Source organism: Meleagris gallopavo, chromosome 16, assembly GCF_905368555.1.
Source record: "Meleagris gallopavo chromosome 16, MGAL_WU_HG_1.1, whole genome shotgun sequence".
Taxonomy (NCBI): domain Eukaryota; kingdom Metazoa; phylum Chordata; class Aves; order Galliformes; family Phasianidae; genus Meleagris; species Meleagris gallopavo.
Genome location: NC_139419.1, coordinates 12,618,403 through 12,645,778, shown reverse-complemented (window position 1 = coordinate 12,645,778; position 27,376 = coordinate 12,618,403). Strand labels below are relative to the sequence as shown.

At 56.2% G+C, this 27,376-nt stretch overlaps 1 protein-coding gene across 4 annotated transcripts; it reads left to right on the top strand.

The window, feature by feature from the left end:
- The first annotated feature begins 480 nt into the window (after nucleotides 1–480).
- On the top strand, nucleotides 481–22,123 carry SRL (sarcalumenin). Of its 4 annotated transcripts, XM_010719361.4 has the most exons (8): nucleotides 508–633; nucleotides 7,037–7,969; nucleotides 9,465–9,563; nucleotides 10,110–10,205; nucleotides 13,506–13,541; nucleotides 17,093–17,209; nucleotides 17,638–17,871; nucleotides 18,529–22,123. In XM_010719361.4, the coding sequence occupies exons 1-8, from the start codon at nucleotides 573–575 to the stop codon at nucleotides 19,338–19,340; spliced, it is 2,388 nt and encodes a 795-aa protein (XP_010717663.2). In that variant the 5' UTR covers nucleotides 508–572; the 3' UTR covers nucleotides 19,341–22,123. The 4 variants fall into 4 exon arrangements, with proteins under 4 accessions (XP_085093857.1, XP_010717666.1, XP_010717663.2 ...); XM_085237731.1 differs by lacking the exon at nucleotides 7,037–7,969 and having other exon boundaries at nucleotides 481–633; XM_010719362.4 differs by lacking the exon at nucleotides 13,506–13,541 and having other exon boundaries at nucleotides 509–633.
- The last annotated feature ends 5,253 nt before the right edge of the window (nucleotides 22,124–27,376 follow it).

The window sequence follows — 27,376 nt, the reverse complement described above, 5'->3', positions numbered from 1 at the left end:
GGTGGGAGGAGCGAGGATTTCTGTGCCCACCCGGTGCGCCCCAGCAGGTGGCCGATTGGGATCGCCGTGTCTCTCCTGGGCTTTGAGGACGGCCATCTCCTCTCATGCCCCCCTTTTGGGGGGCACCGCTGCGCCTGCGGGTCCCTCCATCTCCCACTCGCGATGCCTGGGTTAGGGTTAAGGTTAAGGTTAGGGTTAGCCTGGCAAGGATCCCGCATCCCCGCTGTGCCCTCGGCTGCACACCGTTATCCCCATCCCCGCCACCCTCTGCGCTTTCAGCCTTCGCGAGCGGGCTTCCGATCCTCGGATGTCCCCGGGGCGCTGCGCAGCGGCTGTGCCCATCCTTAGGGACGGCTCGAGGCGTGGGACGGTGTGACCCCACCGGCAGTGCCGCCGTGCCAACCCCTCCCCGACATCAGCACCGCAGCGCTGCCGCTCCGTCCCCCGGCTGCCGGCCCCCGGGAGCGGCGGCAGCGGCGTGTGCGCAGGGCTGAGCCGACAGCCGGCAGCCCGGCCCCCGGCCCGGCGTATAAATAGGGGCGGCGAGCGGCGGAGAGCTCCTGGCAGCCACCATGAAGCGCCTCAACCTGCTGTGCTGCTGCGTGGCCTCGCTCCTGCTCCTCGGCACGGCAGGTACCCGAGGGGCTGTGGGTGCCTTATGGGGCTGTGGGTGCCCAGTTGGGGTCGTAGGTGCCTGAGAAGCTGTGAGTGCCTATGGGGCTCTGGGTGTCCAATGGGTTTGTAGCTGCTCGTTGGGGCTGTCGGTGCTTTATGAGGCTGCGGGTGCATGAAAGACTGGGGGCTCCTATAGGGCTTCATGTGCCCATGGAGTTCTGGGTGCCCAGCAGGGCTGGGGCTGTGCACGGTGCTATGAGTGCCCATGGGGCTGCGGGTGCCTGGTGAGCCCAGCCTGACCCCAGGGTGGGTGCCCCCAGCAGAATGTGCTGGCACCTCCAAAACTTGTAGGGACATGAAGAACCAAGGCGGTGCGTGATCAGGAGGGGCTGGCAGGGGCACAGGTCGGGGTGCCTGCTCTGCGCTCAATGTGAGCACAGGGGCTGTGCTGCAGCTGGGGTGCTGGGGGCAGCGTCACCCATGGGTGCTGGCACAGCTCGGTGCTGCCAGGCTACAGCCCCTGCGTGGGGACTGCGGGGCTCCAGGGCACCGAGCACGGGACCTTCACCCACCGAGGATCTGGCAGGCGTTGGGGTAACCTCCAGACCCTGCTGCTCACCCGGTCCCCTGGCGTCCACTGGGGCACCGCCGTTACCCTTGTTTGCCCTTGAGTTAATTTGGGCCGGTTCACTGCCTGGCCGGGCTCAGGCAGCCGCGCTGCCGGGGGGCAGCTAAGTATGGAAACAGCCGTGTAAGGGGACACTGTGCTCCTGCGGCCGCCTGGCCCCCGCGCCACCACGGCCCCGCAGGCAGCACCCACAGCTGCTGCCTTCTTGCAGCCCTGCACCCCCGGCCCCGTGCAGTTTTAGCCTTTTAAGGGCATCTTTGACCGTTCCGGTGAATCAAAGGGGTTTGGGGTGAGGGATGTGCACTGCTGGCAGCGGGGTGATCTCTGTGGATGGGGATGAGTGATGGTGGGGTCCTCTCTGGGCATGGCTGGTGGCCCTGCGAGGGTGTCTGGAGGACACGGTGACCAGCCTGGCTGGCGCTGGGCTCACTCTGGTGCTGTGGGGTGCAATGGCAGCTCGGTGGGAATGGTGGTCTGGTAGATGGGTTGGGCAGAGCCGGGTTCGTGGATGTGCTCCCTGCTGACTGCCAGCTAACCCCACAACCCCGGCTGCCGCTGCCATTTTGAAGGCTGTTACTTCACACTGGTTTGGTGATGCCTGGGGCTGCTGGGGCCCTGTCACTGCTCCCAAGGGTGGGAAGGGCCCATGGCCCACGTGGCCGGGTCTGGCAGAGCTCCCCGCCGTGGACCTTGCCCACCTCCAGCTGGGCAAGGAGCTGAGGGAAACCCTGGCACACTTGTGCCCTTCTGCAGCGAGTGCCGAGGGTGTTACGGGGCTGGCACAGAGCTCTGCCTGTGACAGCAAGCATGGCCACCACCCCCGTGCCCTGGGACTCCCCATCCTGCCTCAGTCCAGAATGTGCCACCTTAGGGCAGGCTCTGTCACCACGTCCTTGTGGCATCTTGGGGTGATTCCCCATCACCCAGGGTGGAGCCTTGAGATGGAGCTCTCCTCAGAAGTGTTGTCTGTATCTGGAAAGTGTCATCTTGTGGTGGGTTCTACCACCCTCGAGGCGCTCCCCATCTCTCAGGACATAGCACCCTGCCATGTTCCCCCTGCCTGGGATCTGTACCTCGGGGTGAGCTCCATCACCAACATCCTCATGGCATCTCAGGGTGATCCCGTCACCCAGGACATGTCACTTTGACATAGGCTCTCACTTCAGGGGAAGCCCCAGCTCTCAGGATGTGATTCCTTGAGGTGAGCTCCTTCACCTGCCATGTGTCACCACCCCATTGGTGACCCCAGCTCTGCCATCCCAAGCACCCCCCACCTCCATCCCATCCAGCCGCCCTCCAGGGGCACTGAGCTTCCCTGGAGCTGTGGGGTCACTGTACCCCAGCCAAGCATCAGCACAACCATGGGCACCACTGCTGTTTGGTGCAGAGACACGGAATGTGGGATGCCACAGCTCTCGGTCCTTTGTGTCACCTACATCCCTGTCACATCTCCTTGTACAGTGGAGATCCTGATCCCCATGCGTGCCCTGACTCTCTCCCACATTATGGGCTGAGCAAAGCAAGGCAGATATTGGACACACTGGTGCGATGCGATTCCTGGTCCCACCAGACCCCACATCTGTGGGAGCACTCTTGGCATGCCATGTAGGTGACATCCATCCAGGCAGGGTGGATGGACAGGAAACCTCATGTCTCTGCTCACAGACCTGCATGCTGCCTGCTGCACTGTGGGGTCCCAAATCCTGACCCAGGTAGTAGGTCTGAGGGTGAGCAAACTGCTCATAGAATCGTCCCATTCTTTGCATGGCAGTGGGTGCTGGCAGCTTGGCAGGGCTCTGCTGGGCTATTTTAAGCTGCAGGGACATTTCCCTTGTAAGCGATAGCCCGAGGAAGCTGGTGAGCTTGTGTGCTGGCAGGGGCTGGTGGAGGGGCTGGGGAGTCTCCGGGTGGGCTCCCTGAGCCAGGCCGGGTGCTGGCACCCATAGAAAAGCCCTGGTTTAGGGACCCAGCTGAATCTGGCTCGTTGTCCCACTGCTGGGGCTCGACACCACCTGAACAATCCCAAAAGTTTAGGGATCATTCCCTAAACTTCCCTTGTGGGGCAAGGCATCATCTGGCACCAAAATCCAAGCTGTTCCTTGCTGGCTGTTCGCTTGCAGACCCCAATCTCCCATCTCACTTTTTCCTTCACCACTTCCCCCATCTTTGTGCCATCTGCAAGCCAGCGGTCACAGGCTCAGGTTCTCCTCCGAGGCTCCAATAGGAACCCTGGGGTGAGCACCCCTGTGGGAAGGCAGTCAGAAAACCACCCCACAGAAACCATTCCCCATTTTCCTCTCTATATTTAGTAAGCCCCAAGCCTGGTTTTAATCGTTGAGGTTTCCTTACCCTGCTTTCTTAATCAAAATATCATGCAGACCTACCCCACTATTTAAAGAAATCAACAGCCAATTTTCTTTTCCAGCTAAACTTGAAATCTCCTCCACAAACCGGGTCAAGTTAGCCTGACAAATCTGTTTCTTATGTCCCTGCTGTGATCTGCATAGATCAGACATCTCCTGTGCGCAGGAAGCTTTCACACTGGGATTTCTCCTGCAAAACTGCTGGAAAAATGCCCCGGGGCTGCAGGGAGTGCATGGAGTGGGAAACTGAGGCATGGGCAGACTGGGCAGGGATGTTGAGTGACACAGGAGGTGTCTGCAGTGGGTCTGTGGTGTGGTCGGTGTCTCCTGGGGGAGTCCCAGGAGGTGTTGGGTGGTTCCTTTGAGACCAGCTACATTCCTGGCCCATTGCAGGACTTTGTCGGGACTGGGCACAAATTTTAGGTTCAGTGCAGCCTCACTTGTGCTCAATAAGGAGAGTAGAGACAGGCGAGGGGCTTCCTTGGATCTGCTAAAAATTCCCCACAAGGAAACGCGTCTGTCTTTCTTTCACAGCACCAAGATGTTCCTCTAAGTCGATGAGTGCGTTTGATCAGAACATCTCTTTGACCAGGCCTCATTAAAATAGCGATGGCAAGAAATACTGCTTTGGCAGTGGGACTTGGCCTTGGCTTCCTTTCAACCTGTGCAGCTCCTCGTGCCCGTGTCCCCCTGGGTAGTGCCACCGTCACTGCTGTCACTCCTACTGCCACCAGGATGGGCACGGCTCCCAGATCAGATGTGCACCCCGGGGTGTGGGATCCCCCTGAGCCCCACTGGGAACGCAGGGGGAGAGCCACACTCGTGGGAGATGGTGGCTGTCCCCTCTCTGGCTATTGGTACCCATTTTGGAGCTTTCCTTTGGGTTGGGTTCCCATGCCTTGAGGAGCAGAAGAGAAACCAGGCTGCCTTGGTTAGTGCTGGCTTTTCCTCTTGGTTAATGTTGGCTTTTTGCTTTCCCCCACGGTGTAAAACGTGAGCAAGTAAGGGAGCCCCAGTGCTGAGCACAGGGCAGTGGGGAAAGGCAAAGCCAGGGTTCGTGCATGGCCCTGCATCCCTAAGGGCATCTGGTTCCCGTGGGGCATTCTGCACCTCCTGGGGCACTCTCCCACTGCAGAACTGATGATCCCCCAAACAACCACCATCAGAAATAACTCCCTGCATGCTGCTGGGGCTGAGATTTGGGTAGGGGAAGAAGGCGTGCAAAAAGCCATCCCTGCAGCACCACGCACCGCCGTCCCCACGCTCGGGGCTCCTATTTCTGCTGGAGGGGGAGAATGTCCTTCCCAGGGCCACCTGTGCCCATCTGTCCCTCCTGGCTGTCTCCAGCCCTGATGCCATTCACAGAGGCAGGCTCTCTCTGTTCATTCTGGCATTACTGCTCCATACAGCCCCACGCAAGGGTAAGGAAGGCACGGCAGCGGGGAAGGGATGCGTGCATCATAGCTGTAGGTTGGGGGAACCATCCCCATGCTTCCCATGTTGGCTGTTGCGGCATCGGCACCGGTGTCCCATATCCCACTGCTGGAATTCCATTGTGGTTCTGCCACAACTTGCTGTCACAGCAGAGGACAGGGTTGCTGTGTTCCCAGCCATGCCAGTCAGGGACCAAGGGTTCTGAAAGTGAATGGGTCAAGGTCTCCTCTTCCACGCTGCTTGGTATAATGCAGGGTATGATGCCTTGATGTCACCTTACAACAGGTTTGCACATGACTGCTGTCCCACTCCATCCTGGGGTGCACGGGGCTGCAGGACAGCTCCTGGCTGAGGATGTCACCCTTGGTCAAGGGGCCGGGGATGAGTGAGTGGGTGCCTGTGAGTGAGGGTCTGGTGCTGCCCGTGCCCTGCTGAGCTGCTGCTGACCCCATTATACAGTTGCTGGATGTATTTTTAGCCCGCAGAGGATGGGAGAAGGGTGTTAAGCCCGTAACCTTCGGCCCATTTAGCTGCCCAGTGCTCACCAGCCGGCCATCTGCAGATCAGCACAATTTGCCTTGTGATGGATTTGGAGACCATGTAGGGGAAACAGGAGGGAGAAGGAGAGGGAGAGGGGCTTTATGTAATTCCATGAAGGTCACGGGAAATAGAGCCCGTGGCAGGGAATATCCCAGTGTGAGAGCATGGAGAACATTTCCTTTCTCCCTGCGCCCTGTATGTGGCCCACAGTTGGGCACAGGGGATGCAGCATGTCACTGCCCAGGGGACACATCTGTCCTCTGCATCCACTCGAAAGGGACACGTAGAGATCCCCAATGAGCTCTCCTCTGCCTACTCTTGCCCAGCCTCTCCTCACCAGCCCTGATCCTCCCCAAACACCTGCCCTGGAAGCAGCACTTCCCTCTCGGCCCTTTGGCTCATTGGTTATTTTGGGGCCACGCTGAGAATATCCCTGTCCTCATCTGCCATGGGCACCCTTGGGGTGCAGGTGAGCAGAGCACACCTCATGCCAGCTCTCCCCTTTGGGTGACTTGGAGGGTGCTTTAACACCCATGCCGTCGTGCTGCCAAAGCAGTGGGTGTCATGGAAAGCAGGGTCCTGTGGGTCCCTGGCTCAGCACAAAGGTGTGGGATGCCATGTGCAAGGCTACAAGAGAGGGCTGGCTCCATGCTGTGTGCCATGCTTGAGCTGCTGGCCGTGACCACAGCCCGGGCAGCGGTGGCCTTGCTCCCGGTTGGCATCTGCTTGCCAGCTGGAGTACAAAGGCATTATTTTCCTCTGAAACACTTCCCTGGTATGCAGGCACTCGAGTTTTCAGGGGATTATTTAGACGAGCAGCAACTGTTTGTAACGGAGACAGTATAGCTGTTGATATTTTATTTTTGGCATCCGTTGACTAATGTTAAATTGCAGTCGGAGGCCTATGGAAAATACAGATGCCTGCTCCCGGCCCGCAGAACAAATTCATTGTGTTCCAGCCAGTTGCACGGAGTGGCAAATGTTTTCCTAATGAAGGGACGTGCACAATAAATAGCTCCATGCCCGCCGTGAGGTCAGGCCCTGCACTGGAAAGGCAGAGCCCACCCGTGCTGTGCAGGGCTGGGGAGGACCCTTCTGCCTGCCAAGCACCCCAGGCCTCTTGCACCCAGCTTTCAGAGCTCCCCACACAGCTGGGTCCTCTCTCACAGCCGCTTCACCACCCCATAGAGCTTCTGTAGCACCCCACAGGCTGCACGGCCATGAGTGGCTGTGGTGTGCAACATTGGGGACACATCCCCTATCCGGGCAGCATCAGCGCTTCCGCCCGCAGACGCCTCTTTGTGCCCAGCTTCTTGCTATGGCCAGGACAGCGAGCCAGAGCCGGAGATGCTTTAGCAGGAGTTAAAATCTTGGTGATGGCCTCCAAGCCTTCTCTTGTCCCCCATGGCCACGGGCGGGCGTGGGTGAGACTGACCGAGCTGTTCTCATCGTTTAGATGAAGATGTCGGCCATGACACCCAACGCCCCTTGTCTGCTGCACAGCCCTATGTGGAAGAGATGGCCGCCAATGGCAGCCCCAAGGAGGAGGATAATGGTGGGGCTGCCAATACCTCTGTGCTCAGAACCAAAGAGGGAGGCGGTGAGAGGGTTGAAGAGCTGAAGGGAGGCCTGAGCGAGGCTGCAGGGCAGGGCCAGGAGGGGCCTGATGGGTTATCAGGGAAGGACGCGACGTTGGGTGGCCCCGGAGAAGAGGGAGAGGCCGGCCCAGAGCCTGGAACACAACATGGCAGCCAGGAGGAAGAGGAGGAGGAGGAGGCCAACACCAAGGAAGTGGCCTCAGAGGGAAAGGAGCCAACAGTGTCTGCTCCTGAGGGAGGAGAGGAAGAGGATGAGCAGAGCTCAGAGGAAGATGATGAGCAGGGGGAATCTGAGGAAGATGAAGGCGAAGCAGAGTCAGAGGAGGAGGGAAAGTCTGCAGAGGAGGGAGAGTCTGAGGAGGATGGTGCCAGCCCAGAGGGGTTGGAGGATGGAGCTGAAGGGACTGACACAGAAGAGACTTCAGGGGAAAACGACCATGGCAAGGCAGCAGCCGGCCATGAGGGAGAGCAGAGGAATGGCCTTGCCAGCTGCCATCACCCACCCTGTGGGGACGTGGAGCCTGGCTCTGGCAGCAGCAGCCCAGCAGCAGCAGAAGACCCATCTACAGCAGTGGAAGAAGCAGCAGCAACAGAAGACCCACCAACAGCTGTCAAAATCCCACCAGCAGCCCTGGAGAACCCTCCAACAGCAGAAGACCCTCCAACAGCAGAAGACCCACCGGCAGCAGTGGGAGACCCCCTGGCAGACAAGGCACCATTAGCAGAAATGGAGAGCCCAGCCAGCCCCAGTGCCCACCCCGCTGCCGCTGAGCCCTGGCGCAGCCAGATAGGTTGGAGTCTTTTTCTCTCCGTGTGCTGTAACATAACGAGCAGAGGGCATCGAGAGTGACCTACTATCAAACCTGGCGGAGCTGAGCTTGGCACATTAAACTGCGCCTAATGCATGGCCCTCTCCTAATGCTTGTGCTTCCTGTGCCTGCCCTTAACCGCTGCACGGGTGGGCGGCCGTGCCGTGGGCAGCGATGGTGAGGTGGGAGCCTGCAGACGTCAGCGCTCGTTGCGGTGATACCGAGGTTGGCCGACATTTCCCTCACTGCACTTTAAGCCCATGACTTCTCTTCTCATCTGCAGACACACATAAGAATCTCTCTTCCCTCCAATCCCTTTCAGCAGCTGCAAAGCTGTTAGAGGACATTTATCAGCCTGCAGAGTTCACCCAGCTCTCTTGGCACACAGGCAGGACGCTGCCCAGGCTGGTGGGCCCCGTGTCCATCAGCCACTGGCCCTCAGCCCTTGCCTTGTAGGGAAGATGCAAAGAGCTAATTCAGACTGCTGAGCTGCTGAAGCGTTGCCCCGGCTGTGGGCAGGGTGTGTCTGATCAGCCAAAGGCAGCTAGCTCAGGAAAAGTGATCCCCCCTGCCATGTTTTACTAGAAATGCTTGCGGACTTTGGCCCGTAGGTAAGGCAGCAACCTTTGGACCCAGCTGATTCTTTTTTGCTTCCTTCTGTAACATCCAAGCTCAAAAAGTTTACATTTGTGCTGAGAGGAAAACCCAGTTTGGTCTCGGTGGCTTTACTTGGCAAGTCAAAAGGTCCTCCTCAGCACCCCAGCCTGAGGCTCAGCGTGGGGCTTGGTGCTGCCCCATAGCCCAGCCCTTGGGGACCTTGGTGTACTGGCTCTGCTAGTGCATTCGGACTGGGGACACCTCTGTCCCCCTTCACGGGGACACTGGGGAGTGAGCCCAGGGCCACCTCCTGCCACACGTTGCCAAGTCAAGGAGGCAGGGACAGCATGTGCCCATGGAGGACTGCACCTGGCAGGAGGTGGAGAAGCAGGAGAGAACCTTGCAAACCCTCCCATCTCCAGCTCGACGTGTGATTTTTGAGGAGCGGACAGGAGAGAGGCAGAGCACAGTGCCCAAAGCCGAGGGGAGCTGCAGCTGTCGGGGAGCAGCGGGTTGGGCAGGGGCCCCGTGGGCAGCAGGTGCCGCAGTTCCCACCCAGCACTCCCCAGCACCCGAGAGCCCCTTCCAGGCACGTCCTTCGCATTCCCCATGGGCGCCGGCCCTCGCCTCTCCCTCACTGCCCCTCCTCGGAGCAGAGCAGTTGCCCACAACGCTTCCCCTGGCAGCTCTGACCAAATCCCTTAGGAACATTTGCAAAACAGAAACCAAGCGGTGTGCCGAAGCTGTGGGTGCCGGGCAGGGTGGGCTCGGGATGTGCGTGCTCCCCAGCAGCCTCTCCCCAGCACAGCTTGTGTGAGCGCCCACGTTGTCCCCTGCCATCAGCCCCCACCATAACAGTTCTCCCTATCTTTCCCTTCAGAAGAGGTTGAGGATGCCAGCGAGCCCACCAAGCGCGACCGGTCCCACTTGGAGAACACCCTCAAGCTGAACGAAGACAAACCTGCAGATGATTTCTCAGGTGAGGGGACCCACGTGGACATAGGAGGGCATACAAAGACATTCAGCTAGGGGGCTGGTAACTGGTGAATTGGCCCAAGGCAGCCACGCTGCTCCCTGCTGCTCAGAGAAGCTTGGGGCAACTTGTAATAAAAGGTTTTGATTTTTGTTCTGATTATAAATTCTGGTTTAGTCTTATCAGGCTTGCTTCTGCTGGTCCCTTTGGCAGTCAGGAATAGAAAGGGAGTGATAAATGTCTGGGAAATGCCTGCCACCATCCACGTCTTTGGGGATTATGGGTGTTGAGTGCTAAACAACATTAATAAGGGAGGTTCCTGCATCAGTTGTTGGCAAATACAAGAGCAGCACAAATATCAGCAGGGTAGGGGCTTCAAGATGCGTGACTTGGATCATTTTGCACAGGATTTCAAGTATGAGATGCGTCCCTTTATTTACAGCTGAGTCATCCTCAAGGTCTGCAGGGAATATCCAGCATGTTACCTAGAAGGATTGCGAAGGGGTGGATGGGGTTTGCCTATCACCAACGTGCATGCTTTTGCTCCTCCAGGAGTACTGCAGCGGCTGAGGAAGATCTACCACTCCTCTATCAAGCCCCTGGAGCAGTCCTACAGATACAATGAGCTGAGGCAGCATGAGATCACAGGTAATGCTGTGGGCACCTGGGTCTCTGGCACCATCAGGTCATTGGGATGCATTCAGACAGCAGCACAGAGAGCAGGTCATGGAAAGGCTCGGGTGGCTTGGCTTCCTCTACAGCTCCCCCAAGAAGGCCACGAGCATGCTCGGCTTGGAGGACATTCCCTAGTGAACCCAGCACCCAGAGGCGGGCATTCCTGCATCTGCCTTAGCTCATCTGCTGTCAGGACCATCTGTGTAGGCTGAACATTGAACTCTGCCTGCCTTGGGTCCTCCACCTGCTCAACATCAATGCTCTGTACCCATGCCAAGCAGAGATCATGGCCCAGTGAGACAGGCTTGGCAAGAAGCTTAGGACCTCTCAAGGCTGGGGTTGAGCTTCCTGGTGGTGGCTGGAGCTGGCATCCTTCCTGCTTCATATGGGACACAGGCACGTGGGCTGGGTATCCCTCAAGCTCAAGCCTTCTTTTATCCTGGGAGTTAGAGTTTCCACCCCTTGGCAACTACAGGCACTTTGGATCAGGTGAGCAGGCCCCTGTGGCTACGGACGCTGGCTTGGGCTGAGCCCCAGTGGTATACGTGTCCCTCCAGAAGAGGCAAGTGCAGCTCCAGCCCCACGATGCTCACAGATCTGGAGGCTCTTCTGACCCATTTGATGTGAACAACCACAGGCTGACATTGGCTCTTGTGATCCTGAGGACATTGTCCAGACAACTGGCTCCAGCCCAGTCCAAGGCCTCAGTACACTGAGGTTAAACCTTTGCTGAAGCCCTGTGCTGAGCTGGGGCCATGTATCCCTATGCCTTGGATGCACACTCACATCATCCTCTTGCCGGGGTCCCTCCTAGCCCTGGGGTTCTGCTTCCCACCCTGGCTGTCCACAGGGCTTTCCGCTCACACCCTGGAGCAATGCCCACCCCTCCTTGTGCAAGAGGAGCACCTTGCAAATGGCCTTGACCTTCCTTCCCTAGCTTTATGGGTTCCATGCCTGTATGGGTGAACCCATGGGATACATCCCCTGAGAGCAGAACCTTTGTTTTACAGAGGACCCCATTATAGCCCAGATACCACTCCTAGGCCAGTGTCAGACCTCTGACCTTTTGTAGGAAGGCCAGCACATCTGCCAACCCAGCACAGAGGCAGCAGCAAGAACAGGATACCCCTGGGGGACAGCAGGATGAGGTGGGGACAGGGCTGTAGAGCCTTCAGCACCAGCCCTGCTCCCACACCCTGACACTGGCTACCATTCACTCATGGGTTTTGTGGGGTGGGTGGTGTAGGGCTCATACAACATGAGGCATGCACTGCTGCTCTTGCAGCCAGCTCTGTGTCGCTGCCTTTGTGCTGCCTGGGTCTGCCTTGCACTGCTTGCCACGTGGGAGGGCAGCTTGGGGGTCACAGCAACCAGCACCTGCTGCCAGCTCACTGTGGGGCACTGCATTTAGGAGATCACTGGAGGTGTGGGTTCTCAGCCCCCTACCCTGTCTTTGCTGCTCACCTCCAGAAGATGCAGCCTTCAGCTCTCAGTGTACAGGTTGCTTCCTTGCTCAGGACATCTCAGTCTGCTCTAGATCCATCCTGTGGCCAAGCAGCACTTTCTGGGAGGGTACTGAAAGCCCCTGCTGAGGGCCCCTGGGACCCACCAAACCTCATGCTTTATAAACCAATGCCCCTCTCAAACCCAACTCCTGAGCAGGTCTCATCAGGGCAGCTTCTGGTGCTCCTCAACAGCCTTATCTCAGCCCACCATTCCATAGCCTGTTCCTCCTTCCCATGAGGAACAACCCCCAATGCATCCTACAGGCTGACAGGTGCCCTGAGTGGATCTCTGTGCAAGTGCCCAGCACACCCTGCCATACACTGCTGTACAGGTATGACCCAGAGCCAGTAATCTGGAATCACAGCTTCCTAGCATAGGGATACCACACTGCCTACAGCCCCCAGCTCAGCTAGGTGCAGCTATAAAAGCCCTCCCTCTGTCAGAGCTGCTTGTCCTGCCCCCAAACAACCCCATCAAGCCCAGCAGTTTGCCTTTTATAACCACTGATACAGCTTTTCTCAACCCCTCATTAGCAGTGTAATTAGAGCAGCCTGCAGATAAATTGGAGGGTTGGCCAAGGGAGTCCCCTTGGCTTTGTGAGGCAAGTGAGGATGAAGATGAGCCTTCTGAGCTCCTTCTGTTGTGTGGTGAGGTAAGCCCTAGCCAGCCCTATCTATGATCTAAAGAAGTTCCTGGTGTTGGGATGGGGGGGGGGGGCTCTATGAACCAGCTCAGGTACCCTGAGCCACCCTGGAGGGAATCCCCTGTAGCGTAGAGGGGGTACAGAGCTGCAGGCTGAACTGGCTGGGAAGAGCAGGACAGCTGGGTGAGCAGTAGGGCAGCAGTGTCATGGAATATGCCTGACCTTTAGAAGTGTAAGCCAATATAGAGGGGTGCTGCCACACACTCCTTTGCCCCTCCATTACATGGCAGCCCTCCATTTTGTTTGCTTTTCTTCTAGCTTTGCTCCTTGTTGGCCCCAGCGAGGGTCTCCCTGCTGCGCTACTGAGTAGACGTTACCTGTCCTAAGGGACCCACAGCAGGCACCATGAGCCTGGCTGAGATGTGCTGGGGTCTGAGCACATCCCAGAGCATTCGCCTGCCCCATGCTCACAGCGGGGACATCCCGTCCCATCCTCTGCCCAGTGCAGGCCGTCTCTGCTCTGCCATTGCACTTACGAGTTGGTTCTGCTTGTGTGCTTGGTGATGGCTGGGCTGCTGTGCCATGCCCACTCCTGGCTGAGCTTGCAGCCTGGCGATGGGCAGCTTGCCGCAGGGCCGTGATGCACTCCAGAGACCCAAACTGCTGTGTGTGCGCCAAGCAGCACGCCTGTGTGGGGAATGGCCTGCAGCTGCCATCGCCAGGGATGGATGCTCTTGCACTGCCACGTGGTTGGGGCATACGTCTGGGCTGCTGGTTGTCCTGTTGGTGGCTTGTACAGCTCTGTTGGCTTGGTGAGTGCTGCCAGGGAAGGCAGCAGCTGAGCGGGGCAGGTTTGGGCGCAGCGTTTCGCGGTGTGGCAGTGCTGCCTGTGCGCAGGGCAGGCTGGGTTTGGAATCTCATCCTGGTAGCTGCGGGTCTCGTTGCTCACAAACTGTAACTCCTTCTTTCCTGCTGGAAACGTGGCCGTCTGCTGCCTTGTCCCACCCACGAGAAGGCCAGGGCCGCTCTTCAGCTCCCTCTCCGGCCCGGGCCAGACCCAGGCAGCCGCATCCCTTCTTCGACTCACGGTACCTTTTCTCTCTCCCCGTGTCCCCTGCTAACAGCTTACCCCGGACGCACCCTGGGCTCCTCTGCCACAGGTTGGTATCGCTGCCCGTCCCCTGCATGCTGCCAGCGCTGCCTCAGCTCCACAACAGCCCTTCCCCTTCTCTCACCCCAGCAGAGCCACGGTTCGGCCGCTCTCTGTCCCACATCGCCCAGCACACAACTCGGCAGCACCACGCTGCCCGCAGCGCTCCTCACCTCCCCTGGGCTTTTAAAACCTTTCCCTCTTGCGTAAACCTCAGGAAGGCGTGAGCTCCCTGATGCACGACCCAAAGGCTTTTGCGGTGGACCTGCGGGTCCATCTCGCACCCGTGGGTCAGAGCAGAGAGCCCACCCTGCGGGGTGATCTCCTCCCACCCTTGGCCCCGCTACGTGCAGAAACTTCCCCGAATGCCTCCCCTTGATCCCCCTGGCTGCAGTTTAAGCCGATGACCCAGCAGCAGCTGTCCCAGTAACACCGCCCGGCCCCTGCGCGGCGGCCTCAGCCCTCCCGGGAGCTGGAGCTGGCTGCTGGCCCTTGCCGTGCCCAGCTGAGCCGCCCGGACCCCGGCACGAACACCCGCGGGAGCGGGGCTGGGAGGGAGGCCAAGAAGCGCTGCCCACCCCCTGCGTCCCTGCTGCAACGTACTGCGGCAAAACGACAGGGAAATCCCAACTCGTGCCCTGCCCACAGCCCCTGCCCTGCTGTCCTGCCCAAACAGGCTCCTCCGTACCACGGCAGAGCCCTGGAGCAGCCCAAGGGCTGCTGGCTCACTGTGATGCAGTGGGGAGCAGTGCAGGTATAAATAGCGTGTCAGATAGCTGCGTTAGCTGCGTCTCGCTGCAGGCACACATGCGTACGCACTGCTGCCTGTGGGGGTGTGCACACGTGGGGGTGAATGCATGACATGGAGGTGAGAATCCACGTGTGGCTTTCCCTGCATCCATGGGTACGTGTGATGTGCACAGACCCGTGGCTGCTGTGGGTTCACGTGCGCTGTTCCTGCCCTGGCAGAGGGACTGGCAGTGTCTGGGCACAGGGGTGGTAAGCAGGGGGTGATGCTGGAGAGCGTGCCCCCAGGGGTTTGAACCCACTCGGTTTGAGGGCAGGGCACTTGGGGCAACCTGAGTGAGGAGAGGAGGGAGGCTTTGTCCTCATGCTTTACCTCGGTAAGGGTCATCCTTGCCCCGCAGGCTGAGCCATCCTTCTGTTGGGCTGAAGAGTGAGGAGAGGGGATCCCAGCTCCAGAGCATCAGGGCTGCCTCCTGAGGGCATCCTGGCCTTGGAAGCAACACGGAACTTCCCAAAAAGCCACTGCTGTAGAAAATGGCCCCTCCATAACAGAGAGAAGCAGTTCTCTGCCCTCCCCTTCGGGCAGTAGCTCTTCCAGGGGCAACAGTGCTCCAGGATGTGGGCTAAGGGCAAGCACAGTCCCTGCAGAGGGTCCCTGGCTCTGTTCACTGGGTGCTTTGTGGTTCTCAGCATGCTTTGTGCTCTGGAAACCCATCGGTTTAGATAAGTGGTTACTGTGATTTAAGCAAAGCCATGGATGAAAAGCAGAGGGCTACAAGGGTTCCCCCGCTTGCATGCAGGGCTTGATCACCTACCAGTGTGAGGTCTGCAGAAGTCACCAGGATAAGTTGGAATGAGCTGAGACGAGTGCAGAGTTCAGTGTGAGCTGGGCTGGGAGCGAGCAGCCACTTGGTGGCTGGAGAGAGCCGCACGGCGGAGCTGCTGTCATCATATGCAGGAGCTGGCAGCTGCCCAAGCCCTTTTTTCCCCTGGCAGCCCCATCAAGGTGATAGCAAACCCGTACGGGAGGGGCAGAGTGGGGGACACAACAGGCCAGCGCCAGCAGGGTGGGAGACGCACTTTGCTCCCTGTTCCTATGCCCAGGGAGGCAGCAAGGAGAGACCGTTCATGGGGTGACATTTTCCAGGCCCAGCAGCTTCCAAAAGCGAAGCAGGAGAGGGGCCGGGTGACCTGCAGAGGGGCTGCCTGCCTTGGCACAGCCCCTTGCCTCCCTGGCACATGAGGACGGCACCTGGAGGAACCCTATGGTCCATGCAGTGGAGCTGGAGCTTGCCAGCACCAGCCTGCATGCGGCCACACCTGGCCAGGAACTTGTTACGAAAGAGCACGTGGGGACCCGCCTCAAACCTTTGGCACAACATCAGAGAGGATAATCACAATAATAATCCGAAACCCAATTAAAGCCAGCAAGCGAACAGAGGAGCAGCGATACAATGGCACAGAGGAATAATTAATAAGAAAAGCCCAAGGTTTCAACACTTGTTTTTATCCCTCATGGGAACAGAAAGTCAGATCCCAAACGTTCCAGGGAGGCAGAAGTGGGCAGGCTGTGTGTTCGCTGGCAGAGAAGGCAGGAGGGGCTGGTTCTGACTGCCCCAGGTCGGGGCTGTGACCCCACTGCAGGGCTCTGGCTGGTGCAGCCCCATGGCTCATGGAACAAGCAGGGCTCAGGGCCAGTCCTGCTGGTCCTACTGTGGATGCCTTGTCCTGGGCAGGGGACATAGCCACAGGCTGTGCCCCATGGAGAGACATCCCCAGCCTGTTCCTTTTCTCCGGTGGTGCTGTGGGTGCTGTTGGATGATTTGGGTGCCAAGCTGCCAAGCAGTGCCCTCTACCACCATTGGCAGCGAGAGCTTATCATCATGTTGGCTTTGGGGCTCCCCTGATGTGGAGATGGGTGCTCTGCCTGCTGGTGTGGTTCCTTGCTCCTGTCTGGGTGGCAGCATGGAGCAGTGTGGTCCCTGGAAATGAAGAGGGTATGGGGAGGATTGCCAGAAATGGGAGCTCACCCTTCTGTTTTCACTTCTATTTCTGTCCCGATTTGGGCTTGCAGCACGTTCCCTGGACACAGCCTGGGGGCTGGCACCACAGCGGCTTGGTGGGGCTGGGCAGCATGGGCTGATGGTACTGGTCAGTCCCAGCACCCTGAAGCAGGGATTGGTCCTAGGCAGATATCACATGTGGGAGCAGGTCCTCGCAGGCCCCGTGGCAGCCTTCATCTCTGCTCTCTGAGCCTCCCAGCAAGCTGCAGGATTGAATGGGGACCGTGGGGCCCATCTTTCCCAAGCACAGAACAGGGCTGTTAGTTGAGCTTGCCTTCCCTGTGCTGGGCTGGAGCCCTGCACCCTTCAAACACCCCAGCTCCATTTGCACAAGGCATCTACCTGACTGCAGCATGGCTACATCCCTTGCATGTCCGGTGCTTTGTGACACCTGCTCTCCAAAACTACCCCTGCAGCAAAACTACACCTTTGTGCTCACTCCAACTGAACTCAAACTGAGCCGAGACCATAACTAAAGGACCTTCCAGCCGTTCTGTAGTCTGAGGGCCAAAGCTTGGAGCAGGGCAGACAGGCTTTGATCTCACTGCAGTGCCAGCACGGGGCTTGCTGAGCAGTGCCACGGCTCAGTGTGACCAAGCAGTGGCAGCGGTGCTGGGAGAGCAGATGGCTCCCCGAGCACTTCAGTGCCGTGCTGCTCAGATGGGATGCTCATTACAGCAGGGAATGCACGGCGCACAGCAGCCACAGCCATTGTTTCTTCACTTCCTCTTGTTATTTCCCCTCTCTGCAGATGGGGAGATCACTTCCAAGCCGATGGTGCTATTCCTGGGACCGTGGAGCGTTGGCAAATCCTCCATGATAAACTACCTCCTCGGGCTGGATGACACTCCCTACCAGCTCTACACAGGTACCTCGCTCACCACAGCCCTCCACCCTGAGGGTGGGTGCAGTCATGGCTAGGGCACCTCGCCATCTTCTCCCCATCCTTCTCCACCAGGAGCCAATGCTCAGCCTCCCAAGAGAAAAGCCCTTCCCAATCATCTCTGCTCCCACCCACGTCAACTTGTACCATGGGAGCTGAGTGGAAAGTGATTCTGTAGGTCTCCCTTCTCAGCCACGCCACCTCCAGAAGGACCTGTCCCTGCAGAAAACAGCCCTGTTGTTATGTTCCCCAGAGCTTTGGCAAGAATGTCATGGCCCCAGTTCCCATGTTCCCCAAGCATCTCTTGTCAAGCAAGGGATGCCTCCAAGATCCCCACCTAGTCCTGGGCCAGTCCCTGCAAAGTCCAGTGCCTGGCATGGGTTTCACATCTCTGCTGCTCCTGTGCTGGACAGGGGCAGAACCCACCACCTCTGAATTCACCGTCATCATGCACGGCCCCAAGCTGAAGACCATCGAGGGCATCGTGATGGCTGCTGACAGTGCACGCTCCTTCTCGCCCCTGGAGAAGTTTGGGCAGAACTTCTTGGAGAAGCTGATTGGAATAGAGGTGCCCCACAAGCTCCTGGAGCGAGTCACCTTTGTGGATACACCAGGCATCATTGAAAACCGCAAGCAGCAAGAACGAGGTAGGGGTGTTCTGCCTTCACCTAAAGGGCTCCAGGAAGGATGCTATTATATGTAGGGTTGCCAAGATGACTGACACACACTGAGGAAGAGCCCTAGGCTACAGCAAGGGTCTGTTCCTACACTGTGGGGGCTGGAGAAGTCGGTCTGCCCATGGGTCCATCCATGACCTTGGGTGCCTCTGGGGATGGGGCACCCTCACTTCTCTGGGCAGCCTGTGCCAGAGCTTCACTGCCCTCTGAGTAAAGAGTTTCCACCAACATCTGACCCTAAATTTCACCTCCTTTAGTTAAAAGCCATTCCCTCCATCCTGTCACTATCAGACTATAAAAAAGTTGGTCTAGATCATTTTTATAAGCTCCCTTTAGATACTAGAAATCCACTACGAGGTCTCCCTGGAGAGAAAGGCTTGGAGAGGTGAGGCTGAGGGAGGCACACAGGCTCAGACACAAGAATGAGCTTTCAGCCAAGAAGCTCTGAAGTTTTTTAGCACTTATGAAACGGTTTCTGTGCTGCGTGAGAGAGGTCTTCTGTGCCTCACACCTTGTCTAAGCCAGACAGGGTGGGAGACAGCAAGCCCAAGGTTTATCTATCCCCTAATCGGAAGGGATTCCCCCCTGCTGGCCATTTCTGCTGGACTTCTCTTTCCTCTCCCCAAGGTTACCCGTTCAACGACGTTTGCCAGTGGTTCATTGACAGAGCTGATCTCATCTTTGTCGTCTTTGACCCTACGAAGCTGGACGTGGGCCTGGAGCTGGAGATGCTGTTTCGCCAGCTGAAGGGCCGCGAGTCTCAGATCCGAATCATCCTGAACAAAGCCGACAGCCTGGCTACCCAGGAGCTTATGAGGGTCTACGGGGCCTTGTTCTGGAGCCTGGCTCCTCTGATCAATGTCACGGAGCCTCCCAGGGTGTATGTCAGCTCCTTCTGGCCCCACGAGTACCACCCAGATACCCACAAAGACCTGTTCCTCAAAGAAGAGATATCGCTCCTGGAAGATCTCAACCAGGTGATTGAGAACAGGATGGAAAATAAGATTGCCTTCATACGCCAGCATGCCATCCGGGTGCGCATCCACGCCCTGTTGGTCGATCGCTATCTGCAGACCTACAAGGACAAAATGACCTTCTTTAGCGATGGAGAACTGGTGTTCAGAGACATTGTGGAAGATCCTGACAAGTTCTTTATTTTTAAGTCCATTCTGGCGAAGACCAATGTCAGCAAATTTGACCTCCCCAATCGTGAGGCTTACAAGGACTTCTTTGGCATCAACCCCATCACTGGTTTTAAGCTGCTGTCTCAGCAGTGTTCCTACATGGGAGGGTGCTACTTAGAGAAGATTGAGAAGGCCATCACTCGTGAGCTTCCCGATCTGCTGGGAAGCATTGGCTTGGGGAAGAAGCCCAACGTTCTCTCCTGCGACATCACCGGCTGTGGCGAAACCCCAAAGAATCGCTACAAGAAACCATAAGGTGTTCTGTACCATGACCATCCTCATGTTCCTACCGGTGAATGAGCTTATGTCTTATCTGTCCAAGAAGCCATGGTTTGTTAACCCTTTGAGTGCCACACTGGCAAAGACTAGTGTACGATGAGGACTTTGAGTCATTGACATCAATGGCAGGGGAAGATGGGTGGGCATAAGAAAGAGAATAAAAACTGTGAATTCCTGACATTTTATCTTTGTTCTTTTGCGTAGAAGGCAATGTTTAGGCTGTAAGTATGAGAAATGTGTGGTGAGATAGAACTGTAGATGCTTCTTCACTGATGCCGAGATGGGCGAACAGGAGTTTCAACCTCTGCAGATGTGAAGCTGGCAGGGAGCAAGAATGAGGGCACGACGTGAGAGCACAGCGGTGACACAGAAACCTGGGGCACCAGCAGGAGCCCTGGGGCACAGCACAAACATCCTGCAAATCCCTGCAAATATTGACCCTGGTTTTCCTTCCAAGACTTTTAGGTTGCCTGGTGGAATTCTCCTTTCATGTAGCAGCTGAGCTTAACTTGATTCTGCAGCCTTCACCTGGATGTGAGCCATACGAAGGGATTCAGTCCCCCCGCTGGGTGTTTGCAGGGGCATTTGTGTCTCCAGACGTGTTGTCGTGATGAGATTTGCAAGTCCATGTCACAGCAAGAAGTGGTCTGGAAAGGAGCTGCTGGAAACAGCCCAGTTGTGCTGGGGGAACAGGGACGGCACCCCAAATCACAGCGACCTGCAGGGCTGTGAGCAAGCTCTTCCTTCCCCGGGTCAGCACAGAGATGAGGCACTAGTGCCTGCTCCTGCCATTGACCTCAAAAATCCTTACTGGCAAGCAAAGCCTGAGTGTCAGCAGGCCTTTTTCAGTCCATGTTGAACGTTTTCTCTGAGTCAAAGCCCCATGTTTTTGTGCTCTGTGAAGGGAAACAAGAATGGAGGATCACCAGCCGTGTTCTTTTCCCCCTCTGCTGACCTGTTCTCCCCAGGACAATCCAGGCAGGTTTCTGTGGCTTCTTCTCCAGACTTCACCCACGTTAGCTGTAATTTTCTTGGCTCATCTCTGTGCATCGACACTCAGTCCCAGCAGCCATGGGAGAGTGAGCACTGCTTCAAGAAGGTGATGTTCCCCTGGGAGCTGACCTGGAAACCCAGCAGTGAAGGCTGGGAGATTATGGTTGGCGCTGAGCACAGTGCAAGCCACCAAGAGGCAGGGTGAATGGAGAATGGTGCCTTTGAGCACTCCAGCAATCTGCCAATGGACAACCACTAATGCTGCTCTCCAGGAAAGCTCTGGTGCTGAAGGACTTACCTTTGTTAGGAACAAGAAGACATGAAGGTGCCAGGTGAGGCAAGAAAAAGGCGAAGGCTGTGAACGAGGGAAAGAGAATGAAGGACATGGAAGGCTCTGTTGTGATGAGAAGGGTGTGAAGGGCAGCACCCCTTGTCTTCCCTTGCCCCATGGGATGTAGGTGAAGAGAAGATCCGTGGGGCTCCATGTCCCTGGGCACTGGGGCTGGGTGCTGTCAGGAGGTCCCTTGAGCCGTGGTGGGCTTGTGGGACTGCACCCAGGGACTTCCCATGCTCCCTGCCTCTGCGTGGTGGTGGGACTGGAGCTGGACTGGTTACGACGAGACATCTCCACATCCAGGCATGGGAAGGGGCATGTCTCATGGGAGGGGACTGCGGGTAATGAGTGAAGGCAAGGAGAGGTGTTGGAGAACGCAGCCAGGATAGCCTGGAGAGAAGTGATGCACTCATGAGTCAGTGCTGCGAGATCTCAAACCTGCCCAGAGCTGCTGCCTCCCTTCACTCTGTTCCTTTTTCCTTCTTTTACATGATCCCATTGCTCATCATTGTCCCTCTCTGTCTCACCCACTCTTTCTCGCCTCTCACTGTCCTCGGCCAGGCAAATTTGCATGGTTTTCTTAGGAGTTAATGGAGTAGAAACACTGACAGAAATGTGCTGATGTTGTTGCTGTTCCTGCTGTCACACTGTGTGTCGTTGTCACGGTAAGCAATGCGCAGAGAAGCAAACTTTCTATTTGCAAGTGCTGCATTGTGCCATCTCTTTCTCTGCGATCTTTGTCGCTCCAGATCTGGTGGGTTCAGTCTGGGGTGCCTCAGGCCCCATAAGGAGCCCAATCTCTCCCTATGGCCTTGGGCCCAAAGGCAGCATTACTCTGCTCTCAGGATGCTCCTGTCCTTCTTCCAGACCCTTTCCTTTTGCTCCAGCTTGTCTTCAGTGCTCATTGCCTTCTCTCCTATTTACACTCCTCTCTGCACCATGCGCACACCCTGTGCACCCCCTGAGCGTGAAGGTCCCAGATGGGGCTCCTCCATGATGGCCAATGTCCCTCCCCAGTAGGGAACATAGGGGTTCCCATGTAATGCCCCACACAGCACTCCACGTGAGAGCGATGGCAGCAGTGCCCAATGCCAGAGACAGCCTTGGCCCTGTGCTGGAGGGGCAGGTGACACTGAGCCGGTCCCAGCTGTGGGATCAGTCAGCCCAGCCCCTCTCAGCTGTGTTAAGGGAGCTCTGGGAGCTGTGGGAAGGGGAGTATGGAGACCTTGGTGTTTTGCTTAGAAATCCCAAGCTCTATGTCCCCAGTACCAGGGCTGCAGGCATCTATCCTGAGAGGGTGCTGGGCAGATGCTGTCGGGAGTGGCATAGCTGGGGTACAGGCCTGTGTAGATGCCCAGATCATGTGCGTTTGGATGAAACTGTCAGTTTGAACATCAGCCTGTCTAATAAATCGTGATCTTTTCCAAACTCACTCCCCATGGGTGCCTGCTTAGTTTTTCTCACTGTTGTGGTGTGAGGAAGAGGTAGGCAGGGAAAGCAGATAGCGGGGGCTGTGTCTCCTTCCCAGGGGCTGGGAGGAGTGCTGACCCACAGAGGATCCCCCAAGCATAGGGTCTCCTTGCTGCCCCATCACAAAGCCCAGGGACGCATGTGAGCAGCCAACATCTTTCATGGCCATGGCTTCTGCCCTTGGAGCGCTACGTCGGTGCCTGACCTGCCTGGGGACCTGCTGCCCAGCTCTGTCTGTGTGTCCTTCCAACAATCTGTCTAGCTCACTGATCTGAAAGGGTTGTTGCAGGAAAGCTGGAGGAGGAGGAGGAATGTCTCGCTCAGCCGTGGCTTCCTTTGGAAAGTCTGGAAAAAACTGTGGCATCTTGACGTGCGTGAAGGTCTGACTAGCGAAAGCACATTTTCTTTCCAAAGCTGCTTTAGAGATGTGAATCATGAGAAATTAATGCTCCTGGCAGGATGAAAACTGATTCCCCTGAGACGCAGTGCTGGCAGCAGCTCTGGCGCATCCCTTGGATGGAAAACACGAGCATTGCTCCCAGCCTCGCCGTGCTGCAGCCCAGGGCTCAGCACAAGGTGATGGTCCCACTGCCTTGTTGGCACCGTGGAGTGCCCTGAGGTCTGCATCACCTGCCCTGATGTGTGTGGAGCTGATGGGCTGCTCCCTGCATAAGGGAATCCAGAATAAGCTCCCCCCATATTTTTGTACTTTGCCTATTGAAAGGTACCACCTGTAACCTCATCACCCCCTGTGGCATTGCTGCATTTCAGGGATGAAAGTATCGCAGAATCATTGAACGGCTTATGCTGGAAGGGACTTAAGGACCATCCACTTCCAACCCAAACCAGTGGGTTTTTGCAACGAAGTTGATGTGGTTTCTGTTTCTATGCTGCAGAGGCAAGGAGCAGTGCCTGTAACTCAGCTGATTTTTCTCACAGTGAGCACGAGGCCAACACTTCTCCCTGCAGTAAAGGGAGCCCCATGGCTCTCCAGGTATGAATTCCCATGGAAGGGTGCTGCCTTTCCTCACCAGCCGTGCATGGGGAGCTGACAGCTCAGTGCCTTCCACCAGAGCAGGACCTGGGCGCCCTGCAGGGAGCCAGGGTGCAACCCAACAGGCTGCTCCTTTTGCAGCATGTTCATTAGTGGTCGTTTAATTACAGAACGCAACGATTAGCTGTTCTGAAACTAACATGCACACGCATGGTATGCGACGAGCAATTAGTGCTGCTAATATTAGCAGGGGTAGCAGTGGGAGGAACAGGAAAAACACAACAGCACGGCAGCAGCCACCAGATCTGCTCCTGCAGACAGTGGAGGACCTTCTGCAGTGCCAGCATCCTCTGCAGGTGACCCAGGGAGTGAGGGTGCTGCCCAATGCTTCTCAATGCCGTGGTTGATGGTTGCTGCTCCTAAATCTGGTGTTTTTCAGCAGGACAGAGGATTTCCAGCCAGAAGCCCACCTCCTGCCCTACCTGTCATTAAAAAATCATTGCAGTTGTGTTGCTGTGGGAGGAAGGAAGAGTAAATTGTCAGCTCTTCGGCTTTCCACGCACATCTGCATCCGAGAGTTTCCGCTTTGGTGGCTGCTGCGTTCCCCCTTCCCACGCCCCACACATTGCTCTTCTCCCAGCCCCGGCCTGCAGTGCCTGGTGTTTGGCTGAGCCCTGCAGAGTGGTGAGGAAAGGGAAAAGAAAGGGAAAGGGAAGGGGAAAAGAAAGGCAAAGGGAAAGGGAAAAGAAAGGGAAAGGGAAGGGGAAAAGAAAGGGAAAGGGAAAAGAAAGGGAAAGGGAAAGGGAAAAGAAAGGGAAAGGGAAAAGAAAGGAAAGAGGGAAAGGGAAGGGGAAAGAAAGGGAAAGGAAGGGAAGGGAGGAAAAGAAAGGGAAAGGGAAAGGGAAGGGGAAAAGAAGAAGGAAAGGGAAAGAAAGGAAGGAGGGAAGGGAAAGGAAGGGAAAGGGAAGGGAAGGGAAAAGAAAGGGAAAGGGAAGGAAGGGAAGGGAAGGAAGGGAAGGGAAAGGGAAGGGAAAGGGAAAGGGAAGGGAAAGAAAGGGAAGGGAAGGGAAGGAAGAAGGAAAGGGAAGGGAAAGGGAAGGAAAGAAAGGGAAAGGGGAAAAGGGAAAGGGAAAGGGAAAAGAAAGGGAAAGGGAAGGGAAGGGAAAGGGAAAAGAAAGGGAAAGGGAAGGGAAGGGAAGAAGGGAAAAGGAAAGGGAAGGGAAGAAGGGAAGGAAGGGAAGGAAGGAAAGGGAAGGGAAGGGAAGGGAAAAGGAAGGGAAAGGGAAAGGAAGGGAAAGGGAAAAGGAAGGGAAGGGAAGGGAAGAAGGGAAAGGGAAGGAAGGAAAGGGAAAGGGAAAGGGAAGGGAAGGAAGAAAGGGAAGGAGGGAAGGGAAAGAAAGGAGGAAAGGGAAGGGAAAGGGAAAGGAGGGAAAGGGAAAGGGAAAGGGAAAAGGGAAAGGGGGGAAAGAGGAAAAGAAAGGGAAGGAAAAGGGAAAGGAAAGAGGAAGAAAGGGCAGGTGTAGCGGTTTGCTCCTTGTGGACGCTGCAGAGCAGGGCTGGGCCCGCAGGGATCACAGTGCTGCCCAACAAGGTTTCAGTGTTTTCTTTTTTTTTTTTCCCAATGCTTGCAAACATCATTTTGTTGTATACAAACACAAAATGCAAAAATATGAGTCAGTCTAATGGCACTTTGGCTTGCAGACAGAAACAAGCCGATAAATGTAAGAGGCGCAGTTTGCAGAGGTGATTTATGGGCGTTTCGGAGGCTCTCAGCAGATAACATCACAGCAGGTAGAACGTGCTCCTGTGCTCCAAGAAACACTTCTGATGGTCTGCTTCCATCAGGGAGGGGAACCATCAGGGCGGGAACCCCTCATGCCCCACCAGTGGCCAGGTGTCCTTTCCCAGCCCCCAGCCCTGACATCCTTCAGATATGGGCACGCAGCGTCTTCCTATAGAATCAGAACGCATAAAGGTGCATGTTTAACAGCAGCCCAATCAAGTCGGTGGCACGGCGCCCTGATGTGGCACAACAAAAGATCCCATTCACGTGAGAGCAGATTTAGGATGGGCTCAGGAATCTGAATTCCTGGATTTCCCAGCTTTTGGCTGTGGGTTTTTTTTTTCCGGGACGAAGGATCTCCATGAGCCCATGGTGAGACCTTGACACGGTGTCACTTCTGGTGACAAATGCTACGGTCAGAACGCCGCTCTGTAAACATTTACGCATGTCCTCAGATCTACACGTGTAAATAATCCCATTCAGGTCAGCAAAGCTAACCACACATATAAAGTTAAGCATGTGTGAAAGTGTCTGAAGGACCGAGGCCAACGATTGCAAAACAGTTGAAACTGTAATCCTCCATTTTCATTAGTCCTAACTTTCTCCAAAAAACTTCCACTGTGGGATTGAAATCCTCCACGTCTCATTGAGCCAAAGGTGATTTTTTCTCCCCAGGAAGTCCCAAACCCGTCCAGCTGTTTTCAAGCTGTTGGGCTTCTAAATTGCATTTCTCAGCGAGGACATTCTGCCCTTTTAACTCAGATAGCTCAGGATCTATTGTGCGAACAAAGCTGCTTAAAGGCAGCTCTTCCTCGCAGCACATTCAGAGCCTCAGACACCTCTGTCCAGCTGATCCTGCTCTTTCGCTGATAAATGGATCAACTCTCCCACTTATTCAGAAGACTCCTGGAGCTTTCCTTACCCTGCAGAAGCTCTGCATGGAGGAGACAGGGCGGGATGGAACATCTGGTGAGAACCCAGCACACCTCCATTGCTATAAGCCCAGTCCTGGGGTTTGAGCTGGGCGCTTCAAGGAGGGGAAGTGAGAATCCTGACTAAGGGAGGTTCTTCATTAAGTGCTTCCGTGGCTCAGGGGCTGACATGAGGTGCATTTCCTTCTTGCGTGGTCCAGGTGTGACCATCACCTGCCCGCTTCTCCTTGGAGTCCTGTCAGTGACTGGGAAGATGGTGGGAAGCTCCTCCTCTGCTAACAAGGGGTATCTGAAATTAAAACACGGAGCTCATCACCCTTTGTGCCTTTGGGGCGTCGTGAAATGAGATTTAATAAATTTGTGTTACTTGAACGGCCGGCAAAGAGGAACAGGATATTTTCACTGCTCTTCCACAGAGCCAAAACTGAAAGGAGGAGGGTGAAAGAGGAGGAATCAGCAGGCAGGAAAAAGCCACTTAGCACCACTAGCCTGAGCGCAGCAGGGGCTGGGCAGCCTGGGCTGGAGCAAAGGGCCTGAAGGGCACATGAGCCCTCGGCCATCAGCGCAGCTGTCCTGATCCACCCAATGCAGCCCAAGCCTTGCTTGTGGGTGCAAATCCTCCATGGAGCCCCAGAGCTGCAGGCTGGAGGAACCCCTCGGTGTCCCCAAAGCCTGTGGAGGTGATGGGTTTTCTGACTGTGCCGTTCAGAGCCGGGTTCGTGCCATTGAGCACGGGGATTATTTGATGATTGTTATCACGTGTGGCTGTCAGTACTCCCATTAACCAACTCCCTGTTTATAGAAGGATTAAGGCCCCATTCTGAGATTCTACCTGCATTGAGTTAGTCATTGCCAGACTCTGTAACTTCTCACTCTGCCGTCTTGCACTTTTCAATATAAGTTCAGTACCTGTTGCTCCCCAACTCACCCATCCAAGTGCCACGATCTCCACCAAAGCTCTGTACATTCGTGTGTGCAGCATCATTTTCTTCCCACCTTGCCCTATGGACACAGAGACACCTATCCCTGCTCTGCTTTCAGATGCAATGAAGTGAAGTTTTGGGCAGACATAAACTGTTTCAGGACAGTAGAAACGTTGTTTTTCCAAGCTTATGGAATGTCTGCCTATAGAAACTGTCACAGAAATAAGCGTTCATCAGTGCCGTGGGCTGGCAGAGCGTGCAGCACTGCCACATAGACCTGTCTGCCCCAGGGGAGCAGAGGACATCATGTGCCACCTGTGTGCCCAGAAGACCACAGCCAGCCCATGAAATCCTGCACAGAGCTGAGCAGGTGCCTCTCTCCTATCTTTTCTGGGCAAAATAAATATAGAAAATTGCCACGGATCTCTTTCTCTCTTGTTTTTTTTTTCCCCCATGATTCTGGCACCCACGCCACAGGAGAACAGATTTGCAGTTAAAATACACTGTGACATTCAGAGATTGGAAGGAAGTATGAGGAGATGGGAATGCTCAGGGACAGCAGCACGCCGTGATTCCTCATCTT

Bases quoted from the DNA above. Each gene is read 5' to 3' on its own strand.
- SRL (XM_010719361.4), top strand. From the start codon at position 573: ATGAAGCGCCTCAACCTGCTGTGCTGCTGCGTGGCCTCGCTCCTGCTC. The intron at 7,970-9,464 runs GTTGGAGTCTTT...CTTTCCCTTCAG, and splicing joins GCCCTGGCGCAGCCAGATAG to AAGAGGTTGAGGATGCCAGC. The intron at 9,564-10,109 runs GTGAGGGGACCC...TTGCTCCTCCAG, and splicing joins ACCTGCAGATGATTTCTCAG to GAGTACTGCAGCGGCTGAGG.